The sequence below is a fragment of the Schistosoma haematobium genome, chromosome 1, assembly GCF_000699445.3.
Source record: "Schistosoma haematobium chromosome 1, whole genome shotgun sequence".
NCBI classification, from domain to species: domain Eukaryota; kingdom Metazoa; phylum Platyhelminthes; class Trematoda; order Strigeidida; family Schistosomatidae; genus Schistosoma; species Schistosoma haematobium.
The window spans coordinates 27,356,679-27,370,877 of NC_067196.1; the positions used below are offsets into that span (position 1 = coordinate 27,356,679).

Here is a 14,199-nt window from a genome sequence, read left to right on the forward strand (position 1 = left end):
CAAGGTCATTAAGCGGGGACAGTAAAGAACCAGGCCGTGGGTTCTCGCTTATTTTCTATCTTGTCTCTTTCTGTGTTTATCAACTGGATTTGCTACCGTCACAAGCATTATAAAATTCATAACGCTCTTAATCCAAAACTATATTTTATGTTAAAACAAGAGACTTATGTATAAACATCTTGTTTCAATCGAAGATATATTTTTAGTTCAACTTTATTTTTTCAACAACCTAAGTAGAATGTACTAATTTGTAGAAAAGATACATCACATTGGTGTAACTAATCACCTTCAAATTCTTCACTTCGTCGAGCGTTCAAATCTTTTGACGAGGAAATGCTTCGAATTTTTATATCCCACCTACGTACGACCACATTTAGAGTACTGTATCCAAGCAGCTAGCCCATGTCTGGTAAACGATGCTAACTCACTTGAGCGTGTCCAGTGTGTGGAAACGAAATTAGTGAAGCGTCTTTCTAAACTCCCTTGAGATGAGCGTTTAAAACGCCTAAACCTTTTCCCCTTGTATCGTAAGACGCGAGGTGACCTCATACTGGCATTTCGTATCTTTAATTATGATTTGGGTGTTAATATTTATCTTTTTGCTCCCTCCAGCACTAATAATCTCCGAGGTCATAGCAAGTAGGTTCATAAAACCGCGATCTAATAAACTTAAAGTGGGGTCCCGTTTTTCTCATCGAGTAGTCAATGATTGGAACGCCTTTCCCGAACAAGTGGTATCAGCCCCACCAGTCAATATTTCCAAGGAGAAACTGGACCTTCACTGGAAGGCAAACTGCCAGGATTAACACAGGTTCACCAACAAACTATCCTTATTACTGAAGACTAAATCGTATTCAATCCACTTCCATTTATCCGACATTGTAATGTCGGGGACATATCCCTGTAGAGTCTGCTGATTTTAATTAAATTTAGGGGTCTTCCCCAAACTCATGTGAAACGTCATAGTTTTCCCCAGCCCTGGGGAAAATTTTGGAGATTCTATGCGATTTTCCCAAAATTTTCAATTGTGGCTTCCCCAAACTTTGGGGAAAACCCCAAAATATGGAATTCGGGTCACTCTTTTCTTAATTATTCATTGATTATCAGGTCATTTAGTCCTACCAATCAGGTAGATCGTGCGAATCCAAATTTGAAATCAAAAAGTTTTACTAACGTCAAAAACGTCACAAACAAGACTTGCACGCGTAAGCCATTCAATAAAATCTCTATAAAAGGCGATTTGGTAAACATATAAACAATTTGCAATAACTTTTGAAAGTCCTTCATAACGACCTCTCGTTTCACCTAGAGATAATCTTTCACACGTAATTATTCTTATCCCGAATAACCTGTACTTTACCGATCCCTTTCACTTCAAATCGTCTTTCAGGTTACTGCTCTCCATTTTCATATCTTTATGTTACACTACGCTTATGCCTGGTCCTCATATCGCATGCACCATAATCTTTCCATGTCAATTACTCTATTAACATTTTCATTCTCTTCAAAGATCTATCAGGTACCTTTCCCACTAGTAGATCTTACTGTTCTAGATGAGCCAGCAGCCTTACTGCTGACCTTACACGGTTGGTTATGAACTGTTTATAAAAACACAAATTATATTTTAGATTCAACCTAGATATATCTATTTAAGGTGTTAATTTTTAAGAACAAATCTTGTTTCTTTGTTAGGTATTATCGACAGAACATAAAGTCCTAAAATTGCATTGATTTTGCACCTTTGCTTCATTTCGCTAAACTCTTCACCTTACTGGATTAAAGTAATAGTGTCGGCCACCGAGTCAAATATAACTTAAAAGCTGGTACATATATGTATCATTTCAAACTGCCAAACCTCAACAAAGCGAGATGAAACTGTCAAGACATTTTAGATCATAGTAGTATAAATGACTAGGAACTGAAAATATGACTTTAATAAAAACACGTATTTGTGGAATATTAATGAATTATGAGGTCATTTGAAAGCTTAAGATCTAAGGGGAGATAAAGAGTGAATTTAACCACACCATCGAAAATGATCCTAAACCATGTTGTTCAAAGTCTCTAACCCCTGGTTACAATAATCTCTCGGGGCCAACTAGGTAATCTCCATCTAGTCAGTGACTTTATAAACTGGTTCCACGTTTGCATTTAGCCACCTTTAAATTTCTTTCAGCTTACTCTTACACTAGCCACCATCGTGAGTTGAGGTAAGCGGTAGCACATCCCCATGACCTCAATCAATAAAGATTTACCACACCATCAATGGACTTTCTCTCTTTACCTAGTACCTTCTGTCTAATCTTAACATTATTCATTTGGCTGTCCCAACGTAAACGAACAACGCTTCAAAGGCGTTTATGATCAGATGCCAACAACCTAAGAAAATTCTATTTTTAAAGGCCACATTTCATAGCCATAGACTAAAACAGAGAGAACTTGTAGATGAAGATCTCACTACTCCACAAGTAACATAAGTTGGCAAGAACCAATTGAGCTTTCTAAATCCATAATGAGATTTAGCCGGGCATCTACCTACTAGGGCTAATAAGGCTTCCAAGATAAGTCAAACATTCGACAGGCTCAACCGCTTCGCTGCCCATTGTTAGTTCAAGTTTTGATGCAGATCAGTCTTAAGGCGACATTTTGCATCCAGAACGAGCAAGACTCATCTTAGATATGCCAACATTGTGATTTGTTTTTGCGTACGTAAATTGACCTGACTCAATGCCAGCAAAAACTTTAGATCTATCCTTAAAGTAAAACTGCTTGAGTGAAGGAAAAAGTCGTTTCATGTCAGCTGCTCACAAAGAATAGAAGATAAGCATATAAACACATGGTTAGTTGATAGTATCATATAGTCCTGAGTTTATAGAACAATACAACTCGTTCCCATGCATACCAATTCACTTAGAATTTAGTATTTCGACAACTGGTAACACTATTCACTATGTAAATACTATATTTTCTGCTTTCTATATTTTTTATTTCAGCTTGGTCAGTCAACTGTGTGGTATATGTTTCAGACTTTCGTGTCAACTGGAGCAACAACCTTGTCAGTACCACGTTTTCACCAGCAACTCAATCAAAAATCTAACGAAAACTGAACGGGTCGCCACTCTACATAATGAATGTTAGTTTAAGACCCGACCATTCACTTCTCGACCCGAATTTTGAGTCTTATAAACTCAGTCTGCTTAAAATACCTATTTATGAGGCAAGTAGTCAAAATGGAGTTTACTGCAAACCTCTCAACGAAGTTACTTCTAAACAACATCTCAAAGCATACAATAATATTAACTGCCTGTGTGTTAATCCGTTTGATACCAGCTATGTTTACTACATGAGTACCGATGGGTCTGTAGGTTTCTAATATTGTTTAAACAAGTAGTTTTGTAGTTAGTGTCGATGAAGGTACCACAGTATCCACAAAACTTCAACCAAGGAACCATTGTTTTCACACTTCCTGATTGGTGTGAACCATCTGATGAAAAGTTTCGTAGTGTGTCGATCCAGTTTCCTGCGCTATATTATGTATCTTTGTATGATGGTTTAGGTAATCTATATCTCCTAAAGCCAGATGTTCAACAAAGAAATGATTTACTCAACGTAAGTTTTATATTTTGCCTTTTCGACATTTGATTTTAGCTCGTTTTCTTTCAGGGTTTTGTATGCTGAGAATAAATTAGCTCCACTACTTACTGTAATTGCTTTTCATATCAAAGTAGCCCTGTGCATGACTAGTTTTCGAATTTTTACTCCTAATCACATCATGAAACTATGGGACTGAATAGATCTTCAAACTAATTGCTACTTACTGAATAACTTGAGTGAACATTTTGAACAATCCAGTCATTACTTATTTTGAGTCAACTGTGACATCCTAATTAAAATTTAACTCGTAATACTTCAGGTTAAATACGTGAGTATTTCTCACTTTATTGCAACCACAGTCGCGAAGAAGCGGTCATCTAACCGTTGCTGACCCAGCGAGACTCTTTCATTTCTCAGTTCCAAAATACTGTCTAATCACTTCCGCTCTCTGAATATAGGCTGCATCAAAGAATAATACTGAACATGAAAGACTTGGAAAAGACTTCAAATTGGTATGAAGCCGTGAAAGACTTCTGTTCCAGTTGACATCAAATAAATGATAAAATCAAATTGTGATGTAATTTGATAAATTAGGATATCTGATGTTTCGCAACTTAGTTCTGTTCCATTTTTCACAGAGTAAATAAATAGATAATCGAATTAACACAGGTTTGAATAGTAAAGAGGATTAGGTCAAATATTTAGTTCAGTCGAAATCAAAACTGTTCTGATTCTGTCACCGTCTTTTCATTGGTCAAAGTGATTTTGTATGAGACATCACGATGTGTACTTATGCGTGTGCTAGTGAATGTCGAATTTGTGATTTGAAGAAGTAGAGTTAAGATTTCTAAGATTATGTGAAACGCCCCAGCTACGCGCCCTTTTTTATAGTTTAAAAAATCTTTCCGAGTTGTTTCGATATCTTTAACATTGACTTCGTGGTTGTTGAATACAGCAAATACTACTATTGTCCATTTAGTCTGCAAATTTTCCAGTTTCACGGGATCGTTGGGTATTTTTGTATAGCTTAGGTGTTGCGTGGCACGAGTTGAGATTTTACGAGGAGACTTTCCAAAATAGAAAGCATCACATTCGATACAACTTAATCTGTAGAAGTAATTCTGTATTGGTGCGAAAGTGATCTTTTCCCTTGATCTAACCTAAGTATTTCAAAGAGTATTGGTTGTTTTATGGACAGTTAATTCTATTTAGCTTCGAGATGCGTTCCAGTTCTTCCGTTGTACTATAGCAGGAAGATAAAACTACGATACTGACCCATGAAATTTCTTTTGAGTTGTTATTCAAAGGTACTTCGTTTTAGTATGTTTTAGTGCTAATATTAGTAGAATTAAATCGTCAGGTGTTGACATTATTTTTCCCTTAGCTTATCTCTTTCTAAGATAATGATCTTGTTAGCTCCTTTGAGTGAATTTAAAGTCATGAGAGAAGCAACTTAAACTGAGTGGCGGGACGTTAAAAATTCTGATTCCTTGCACTTGTAGTATCAGAAATATTTATTGTTTTGTTGCTATATTTAAATTTTTATCGGAAAGAACTAATGCATGTGTACGAAATTGATGATTACGTTTTGGTCGTGTAAAATTGACATGGCAAGTCAGTAATGACTGAGTAGAGAACATGAACTCTTATTTCCGCCACTACATTCTTCAATCTCTGATTATTACCATTGTGTACTAAAAGTGGTAGTGGTGACTCAACAATTTCGACTGCTCAATAAGTTAAAGATTCAGATTCCTGTTTCCTTTACTCTTCGTGAAGTTTATGCTAGGTCTTTATTCACGCGTTTGTTGGAAATGTGTTTCCATTGCAATAAAGTATTACATATGCGTATAAAAACTGCCAAACTAAAAAATCAAGCATAAAGTTCAACTGCTCTGAAGTCTTTATGCGAATCGATCAGTTTTCTCGAAGTTTCCGGTGTAATATACGAACCTAATAAACACAGTTAACTTAATTGCGTTGCCTAGTTTGTTATTATATCTGTTAAATCTTAAATATATTTTCAGGTTGTTAGCAGGATCCAACCTCCTGTCCATGCGAAAGATAGTCAGCTATTAGACTGTTTACTTAATTCTGATGACACTTCTCATCAACTCTTTTTGGATTGTTTATTTGTTGGTATTTCGAAAAAATCTGAAGAAGATCCCATATGTAGCGATTCGACTTCAACTTATGTGACGTATCTTGAATGGATCTCTTACAGCTCACCAGGTATTTGGTTACATTTTGATATTAATCATTTATGTTAGTTACCGCTCATAATCTAAGACGCCAGATTATTTTAGGAAGATAGTTTTAGATAGCACCTGTGCTTACCGAAATTTGTTTTAAGATGAACACTTCACTACCCAACTTTTATGCTAGACACGAATTTAAACATAACTATACTGATCATCTATAAAAAAACTGTAGGCCTGGTTTTACTAACAATTGTTTGATCAATAATTCATTATTAAATGTTATTCTAGGTTAGCGGTAAGACGGAATTGTACATGTTTCTCAGTAGTATATATTTATATCTCTCATCTACCCAACAACTGAAAGAAACTCAAATGCTTTAGTATATTGATTCTGGACAATCGCAGTTTAAACTCCAGACGGCATAAAAGAATCCTTCACTACTTATATCATAGAAATTGTCATTTGCTCATTTTCCAATTCTTCATCATATTATTCGTGTATGGTGATAGGAAATGGAGTAAATTTGGTTCCAACGCATTCGTTTAAATTTCACAATTGCATAAATCTGATTCACGTAGCTGCAGAATTGCATTTTGAGTTATTTTTGGTTAATACCCAAAGTTTTACTTCATTATTATGTTCCATGTAATCCACTAATCATCGTTCCTCCTATTCAATTTGTTTGATTCTCTTAGGCAGTTAGAGTAGTATTAACTCAATATTCCATTCACAATGGCTACACATAGTCTCATCACTTTTATGTAATTAGTTTCAACTAAGCACATAAAGTCACTCTTCCAACACTCACTGTCTTACGCCTTTGCGATGGAACAAACTATCAGTTTGTAAACTAGTGAGCGTAACAATACTAAACGATACATTCGCAATTCCTTTTTTGTCAACCTATATGAGTAAAATATAAGTTAATAAATTGACTCCTAGCGACCAACAATTTGGAGAAACCATCGGTCACTTCCCAACAATTCTGTTATTGGCATTCAATAGTTGTGGATCATAGATACGAAAGTAGTCACTGATCTGTGGTTATTCTACTACATCATACCACAGATTTACTAGTTGACCTGTTCAACTTCCCATGAGTCAACTAGATTAGCAATTTAAAATGAAAATCTACCAATCACTTGATGCACATCCTGACATTTAAATAATCAACCCATAAGGAGGACACGAATAGAAGAAATAAAGAATCGAAAATATTAAACCACAACTAATTGAGTTATTCGATTCCCTTACACCTGGACAGTTGAAATTTGAAGTAATGGTCCTACGGTTAATACCAATATAGCTGATTATTATAATTTCTAAATGATAAGTATAATCAAAAGTGTAACTCGATTCTCCGTATGACACTTCACTAGATAATAAGCGTCCATATTCTCTGCTCATCGACGTTTGCACCTTGAATATTCTCTTATACTAATAGCATTTAACTGAATAATTGTAAGTTGTTTTTGAAAACACCTACAAAACACAGGCTCTATTGTTTTCGTTTCCTAGAATCCAACATGTCCTGGTCCATAGTGCGGCACCAGAAATTCGTTGCATCTTCATTTCCTGAGTTCGCTGCCTTCGAGGGTGATTGTTCAGCACTGCATATTTGCTCAGAAAGAAAATTTCATGCTATTTACGACTCCTGCAATCCATCTGTTCATGAAAACTACCTTAATAAATGTAAGTTTCGTGAACCGTTATAAGGGGCTGGTTGTTTCCATGCCTTTTGTTGAAATACGTAAAATGCCGTCCACCTGTGCTACAAATCCTCTCCACCATCTCAATACGTAAAAATGTTCTGAACAAATCGGGCATTTCCGGATCGCCTCGACATTGCTTTAATTCACAAGTATTATAAGCAAAGATAAATGGTAGCTAGTAGTGGAACCCAGGACGCCCGTTTCGTCATATATGGGACTCGTCAGCTGGATGTACCAGCATTCCAGATTCGATGTTCGCTCCGGAACTCGAACTCAGTACCATTCTCTTTAAACGCCATCTCGTTATCCACTTAGCTACTGAGTCCTGATATGCAAATAGGGCGAAACGCGCGTCTCGGGTTCTACTACTAACCACTATCCATCTTTGCTTATAATGCTTGTGAATCAAGGCAGTATTGGGGACATCCGCAAAGAATGCACATATGCCAATGAGAGTCTGATCAATTGCAATCCTAAACATTAATGGGAAGATTCAAGTAAAAAAATTCCAAGTGAATTTAATGCTTAAGTAGTTTGTATACCGTTTGAAAATAATATGATTTCACTAATATCCTTCAACTTTTACTTACTAAATCGTTTAAAGGTGGGTACACGAACTTATACTTGAACGTCAAACTTTATTATACTGACTTTCCGAATGCATCGGTTTCAGGTCTTCCTTTTAATATTCCTGTGGATGTATTGTACCATTTATTGTGATGGTATTTTCAAAGGTTATCCGCTATGTTTTATTTCTAATAATAATGGAAAGGACTAAAGGTTTTCCATGTTACATCGAAACTAGTCTGAAATATAATACAACTCAGTAACTACGTTATTTTTTAGGCTTGTGACAGCATTTAAATGATAACTACAGACCTCACCCATGAATGAAAATTGATGTAGATGGAATAGAATCTCATCATTCATGCTTGTAATTGAATATCAAATAAGTAATCCTCCAAACCATGGTTTAAGTTCGAACAAGCTACGTGACTAAGTTCATTTCACAGTATTAAAATGACTGGTTTGTACATGTGGTTCCTTAGTTCCTTGAATTTTAATGATTTTCCCCATAATTTTTACCCCAGCCGTTAATATTTGCCATTCTCTACAGTTATCTAAAAAAAATTACGAACAATCATGTTACTAAAATTGGTAGCTCTTTTGTATTTAAACAGATTCTGAGTCTAAACAAATGGATACAGAAGATACATGTATTGGACAGGATCCCGAGTTTCTCGTAACTTGGACACAAACTGACGCCGATGAAGATATCAATCCTAGTTTGCTCAATGTCACTTTTACGCTAAATGGTATCACTCTCCCATCTTCATATGATTCGAATATTGTTTCTGTGGAAATCATTCCAATCTGTGAAGAGTCATCTAAACACCAGATACTCCGCGCGAACCTGCACTCCTATATTCCAGTCACGAAAACTAAAAAAATTGGTGATCGCCCTATCACACTGATTGATCAGATGCTCTATGAACCAGTAGAACCCAATTCCTCGTGGACCTATGATCGAAAAAATAACCGGTACGTCATTAAATATCCAAGATTATAAGTCCGATCTTTATGCTCGATATTATAACAGAAGACGGGTGGAGTAGTTGATTAGTGGTTGAAGTTTTCGACTTTCAGCTAATACATTCGAGGTTTTAACCTCACCACATCCAATTTAGTTTGGGTAGTTAGGTAGTCTCATTAACTTTCACACTAACGATGTCTCAAAGCCGGCTTTATAAACCCTATGCTTCCTAAACAGATTAATCTTAACTAGCTCTTTAATAGATGAAAAATAACTGCCCTATTAAGAACAATTTTCGAATTATTCTGCTATGCTAATTTAAAGATGTAGATCATTGATGATATTTTGTCAAATTCATGCAAACAATTATATACATAAAAATAGTTTGGTAACTTGTTTTCACGGGGAATCATAACTCTCCGTGATTTAGATGGTTTTCACATCCTAAAGTGTAGCAGAAATTGTATGTTGTACAGTTGATACAGCAAAATGCACAAATAGTAGATATCAAAAATGTTCCAGTTTGTGAAGTCATAAATATTTATCTGAGTTCCTGTCTGTCGAAATAGACCAGTTCGGCCCCATAAATAATAATAAAAGTAGGCTAAAAGAAATCCTTTTTCAATACAGATGAGCTAGTTTTTGGTTTTCACGTAAGAACTAATACTGTATATTTCGTTTGTTGACTGAAATGTAGTAAAATATACCCAATGTCTCAATGTTACGAAATGTTCCAGTAGTAAATTCTTACCTCACTAGATAAGGTTGGTTGGTGCATATTTTATTACCTTTCTGTATTTGTCTTATATTCAGTAAATTGAAAATACGAACTGTGGTTTTCATTTAAAGCATTGAAATACGCATAACTAAACAGAATTCCCATTACTGGCCCCGTTTGTTACTCGATCCACATGAAAATAAAATATTAACTGGAATGCACTGCTCACATCACACTGGTCTGGATGATCAAATGCGTGTACAATCAGATGGAAAGGCTGATTTGACACCGAAACCGCCTTTCAATGTTGGCCAGCTAGAAGAAGTTGATTTCCCAATGAGTGAAGATGAAACTGATCTTTTATTACAAAGGTTCGATCATGAAACTCTCAAGTGTACTCATCAGGTATGTGTGGGGATTTATTTGCCTTATCAAAATCTAGAGTGGTGGTTGAGTGCCCGACTCATGGCCATTCAAGCTACAAGTCCCTATTTACTTCGACACAAATCTATAGGCTAGTGAGTTACATTAAGTTAGTTACCAACTGGCATTGTTAAATCTAATATGACTGCTAAAATAAAGCTATATGTATTTATTTTGTAAGCGATAATAGAATAAGTTCAAAATGATATCTGATTCTATGATAAATTAGGCATTCCCTTCGAGACCTTTAAATACTGATTGGGCAAAAAAATATTCCTCTTCAGTTATTCCCTCGACACAGCCCTAAACTATGATGAAATATAAAAATCAACACCAAACAAATGATGGTTAGTCAATCGGCAATACACATCTCAGTCAGTCAATAACTCAGAGGATGCTAAATTAAAGAGAGGTAACATTCAGTTAATATCAGTGCAAAAACATTAAGAACTGAAATTTTGTTGGAGCAAAATTGAAATTAACCACATCAATATAATTTTTTAGTGTTATTTTTCAAAATAGTGGTATGTGGTAAACTAGGTAGTTGTTTCATTAGGACATTGTGTGAAAATGAAATTAGGGATTGACAAACGTATCCTTAAGTAGGCCATTGTAAATTAAGAATCTTTTGATTAGATGATATTCTTCGAACAGAGATTTGTCTTACATGCTTAGTGACCATTCAGTTACCCTAAATAGGTACTTTGTACCGTGTAATGCAATAAAACTTGGTTACACTCTGAGATTTAGGTCACCACAAGATCCACCTATTTTTGCCTTTTCTTTTTCCTGGCTATTAATTTAATGACTTCATTAAGTTTTGCATGTCTTAAACATCTTAAATGAGTAGTAGTGTTTCAGCTTTACGGTAGAAAATTATGGGATGTGCATGCTGTAATCGTCTGGTCTGAACATACTGTCAGCATTATTGGACTGTTGATGAAATTACCCTTCTAATACCAAACCTGAAACAGCTAACAGGAACTGGCATGCTATGCTTCCTACATTTGACTTCAGCGGACAGTTCCCCAGATGTGTTGATATAACAATTTAGGGTAAATTCCCGATATTCCAGGTTCTAAGTTATTTTTGTGCATATCATTTTTTATTAACGAACAGGCTTACCACGCCAAATAATGGCTTCGATTTAGCTACATCACACTAGGTCACCAGTGACATTGATTCGCAAGCCTTTCCTTGTAACCGGAAAGCTCTCATGATTCATTGGCAAGAAATAAATATTACTAACCATTTAGAGGGTATAAACAATCAGGTAAGCTACCAACTTCTAAGACCTGCCCATGTTTTTAACCTATTGCATACAGTGAACTGGCCCAGCAAGACCGTAGGTTAAACATTTTGTGTTTTGTTTGTCGGAGAACTGCGAACTAATAATTTAAACTGAATAGCCTGTAACCATACCGTTCTTAGGGTTAAAAATATTACTGATCGATGAGATTGTTATTTGGAAAATTTTCTGCAAGTTCACGCTGAAACCTCAGTTTGGACAGATTTCCCAAGTACTCCTAACTTACAGTAAGCGGCTAACCTACTTCCGTCAGTTATTAACGAAAATGGAGCTTAAGTAGACCTGTTTTCTATATGGGTTTTTTTTCTGAAAACTAGATGAATCTGATGGGACGACTGGTGTAACGCCTGTTATATTTTGTGGATATGATCTCGTTACTGATACGAAAACATTTGCACTGATATTACGAATAACCGATGTCAGTGTTTAAAATTAACCTACGCATTCTTTATAATAGCATTATGCGAGTATTATTTTGAAACTATTCCAGCCAAGTCTCCTTTCTAAAAAATGATTTACGTTAGACGTAAGCTTTCAAGACACATAAATTTAGTTATTTTTCCAGTCTCGCAATCCAAGCAGTCTAGTTTTCGTACTCATTTTTAGTTGTTGTTTATACATGATTCGAACTAACTAGATAACCCTTTTTATATTAAATTTGTTTAATAAGCGAATTGCTCTAATTTAGGCCTATTTATCAGGACACCAGTGGTTGTTCAAAATTCGTTGTGCTACGGGGAAACCAAATGCTACACACGCTTTCTGTATCCGTCATGATGTAGATGGGATAGTTTGGTTACCACTATGCCAGAATACACTGACAGGAAGAGACCCATGTGTATGGAGACATGTCTCAACTTTGCAAGCATTTGGCTACGTTCTCGCCAGTAAACGTGAAAGTAGGTTTGTTTCTAGTCCAGTTTTATCGGACGGATCTCCACTAAAATTTGTGGCAGTTGCAGACTTGACAAGGAGAATCTACATATATTGTCAGCCCCTATCAAATGATTCTAAGGATACAGAACTCCGGAAACGCACAACAGCTAACTCATCTTCAGCAAAAAAGCAACAGATTGTACATGTCGCATCACAACACGTAGTTACCCTACCAACTAATGACCCAATAATTGGATTTGTTGCTACAGACAAACCCTATCCATCAGTTTTGGTATGCACACAGTCTACATTGTACTTGTTATCACTTGATGGATGAAAGCAAATTACTTGCGTTATCAGTTGTATTTTTGCCATAGTAAATTTTACATAAGATTGTTAACAACGTTTCTGTTTGCAAATCGTACGCTTTTTGTAATTTTCGTGTATTGAAGAAAATTCGGTATGTTATGTTGCATGTCGTATTGGTTTTTTGTCATTGCTTAAATTCAAAAGCTCTTTAATTAGTTATAGGTACTCTGTTGGACATCGCCGTTTGTAAATGCCGTAACCGTAGGGCTAACTTGTCAAGAGCCTGGTAACGCGCTTCTGAAGTAGCTTCTGTACTAAGCACCAAAATTTGATGCTCTTGATCAATTCGCGCTTGTATTGTATTATCTAAAATGCAAGCCACTAGAAGACTTTCTACTTCTGGGTCGCTTAGATTTAACCGTTGTGAAATGAAAGGTATGCGTATTCTGGTGTACGGGCGAATTAGTTTGATGAGAACTTCAGTTCTAATATTACGAAGTAAGTCTTCAATGTGTTCGCGAATAAAAGAGTCTTCCATAATTGAATCACGTTGATGTCGTAAAATGGACTCGAATTCTACGATATTATTGTTCTGATAAGCTGTTACAAGACTTGTCATAGCCACAATTTGAGGATCATTTTTGTACGGTTTTGTTTCCTACAAAGCAAATGCAGTTTAAGGAAAACATGTAAATAATATTAGGGTAATGAACTAAAGTCAAAATAGAACCTTGGCTCATTATTTTAATTGTAAATAAATCTTCATATTGCTTCTTGAATTCAAAATAAAGCACATTTAGCGTACTTCACTTATCTGAACAGGGAAAAAGTGGAACAAAGGCTATTAAGAAGTGTAACATAGTAAGGAATGATGACACTACATAAGAACATGTGAAATGATGCATGTTATTACGAGCTTTTGAGGCATCGATCAACACTACTACCACTCAACCTTTACAAAGTTGCTATCAGGTGGTTACTAACCCAAAAAACAAAGGAATGGCAAGTTTAAGGGACCCTCTATGAACTCTTTGGTTTGAAACTACGTGGAGATTATTATACTGCTTATCATAATCAAGACACTATAATGGAGCTTTCGAAACCTAAAAACACTTCAACCATATTGCCTTCTAGCAAAGCTCTTAGAGCATATTCTGGTTCAACACACTGAAGAAAGCTCTGAAATTATCGAAACACTCAAATCTCAACCATTTGGGTTCAGACTCAGACCGAAAAGTACTACAAACACACCAAAGCTATGGCTAAATACTAAATACACGTAACTGCATCTAGTAGATGAGTTGCCTCAGTACATAAAAAGGATTAGTCCATTGTAATTTATATGACATTTAAGTGACTGAATGAGAATAAGAAGGTTATAAATAAATTGACCATCTAATATAAACTTGGTTTGCTACTTAGGAGTCGGTCTTTTACATATTTTAGATTGTCTAGGATGAATTTATATGCTTTGACGATGGTCTAATCCCTTGTGATGGGGGATAATAAGCCATTTTTGCTT

The 14,199-nt window shown here is 35.7% G+C and overlaps 2 protein-coding genes across 2 annotated transcripts in view; one reads left to right on the forward strand and one right to left on the reverse strand.

Moving 5' to 3' along the window:
• On the forward strand, positions 1-14,167 carry NUDCD1 (NudC domain-containing protein 1). The gene is made up of 8 exons (XM_051214621.1): positions 1-36; positions 2,994-3,361; positions 3,400-3,609; positions 5,622-5,826; positions 7,315-7,488; positions 8,690-9,050; positions 9,892-10,165; positions 12,181-14,167. The coding sequence occupies exons 2-8, from the start codon at positions 3,128-3,130 to the stop codon at positions 12,703-12,705; spliced, it is 1,983 nt and encodes a 660-aa protein (XP_051073588.1). The 5' UTR covers positions 1-36; positions 2,994-3,127; the 3' UTR covers positions 12,706-14,167.
• The window catches only part of CSN2 (COP9/signalosome complex subunit Csn2), a 13,460-nt gene continuing 6,536 nt past the window's right edge, over positions 7,276-14,199 (reverse strand). Inside the window, exon 2 of the mRNA XM_051214637.1 lies at positions 7,276-13,335. Within this exon, the coding sequence (XP_051073589.1) occupies positions 12,886-13,335 (450 nt within the window). The 3' untranslated portion in view covers positions 7,276-12,885. The remainder of the gene's footprint in view (positions 13,336-14,199) is intronic.

Bases quoted from the DNA above. Each gene is read 5' to 3' on its own strand.
- NUDCD1 (XM_051214621.1), top strand. From the start codon at position 3,128: ATGAATGTTAGTTTAAGACCCGACCATTCACTTCTCGACCCGAATTTT. The intron at 3,610-5,621 runs GTAAGTTTTATA...ATATATTTTCAG, and splicing joins AAAGAAATGATTTACTCAAC to GTTGTTAGCAGGATCCAACC. The intron at 10,166-12,180 runs GTATGTGTGGGG...GCTCTAATTTAG, and splicing joins CTCTCAAGTGTACTCATCAG to GCCTATTTATCAGGACACCA.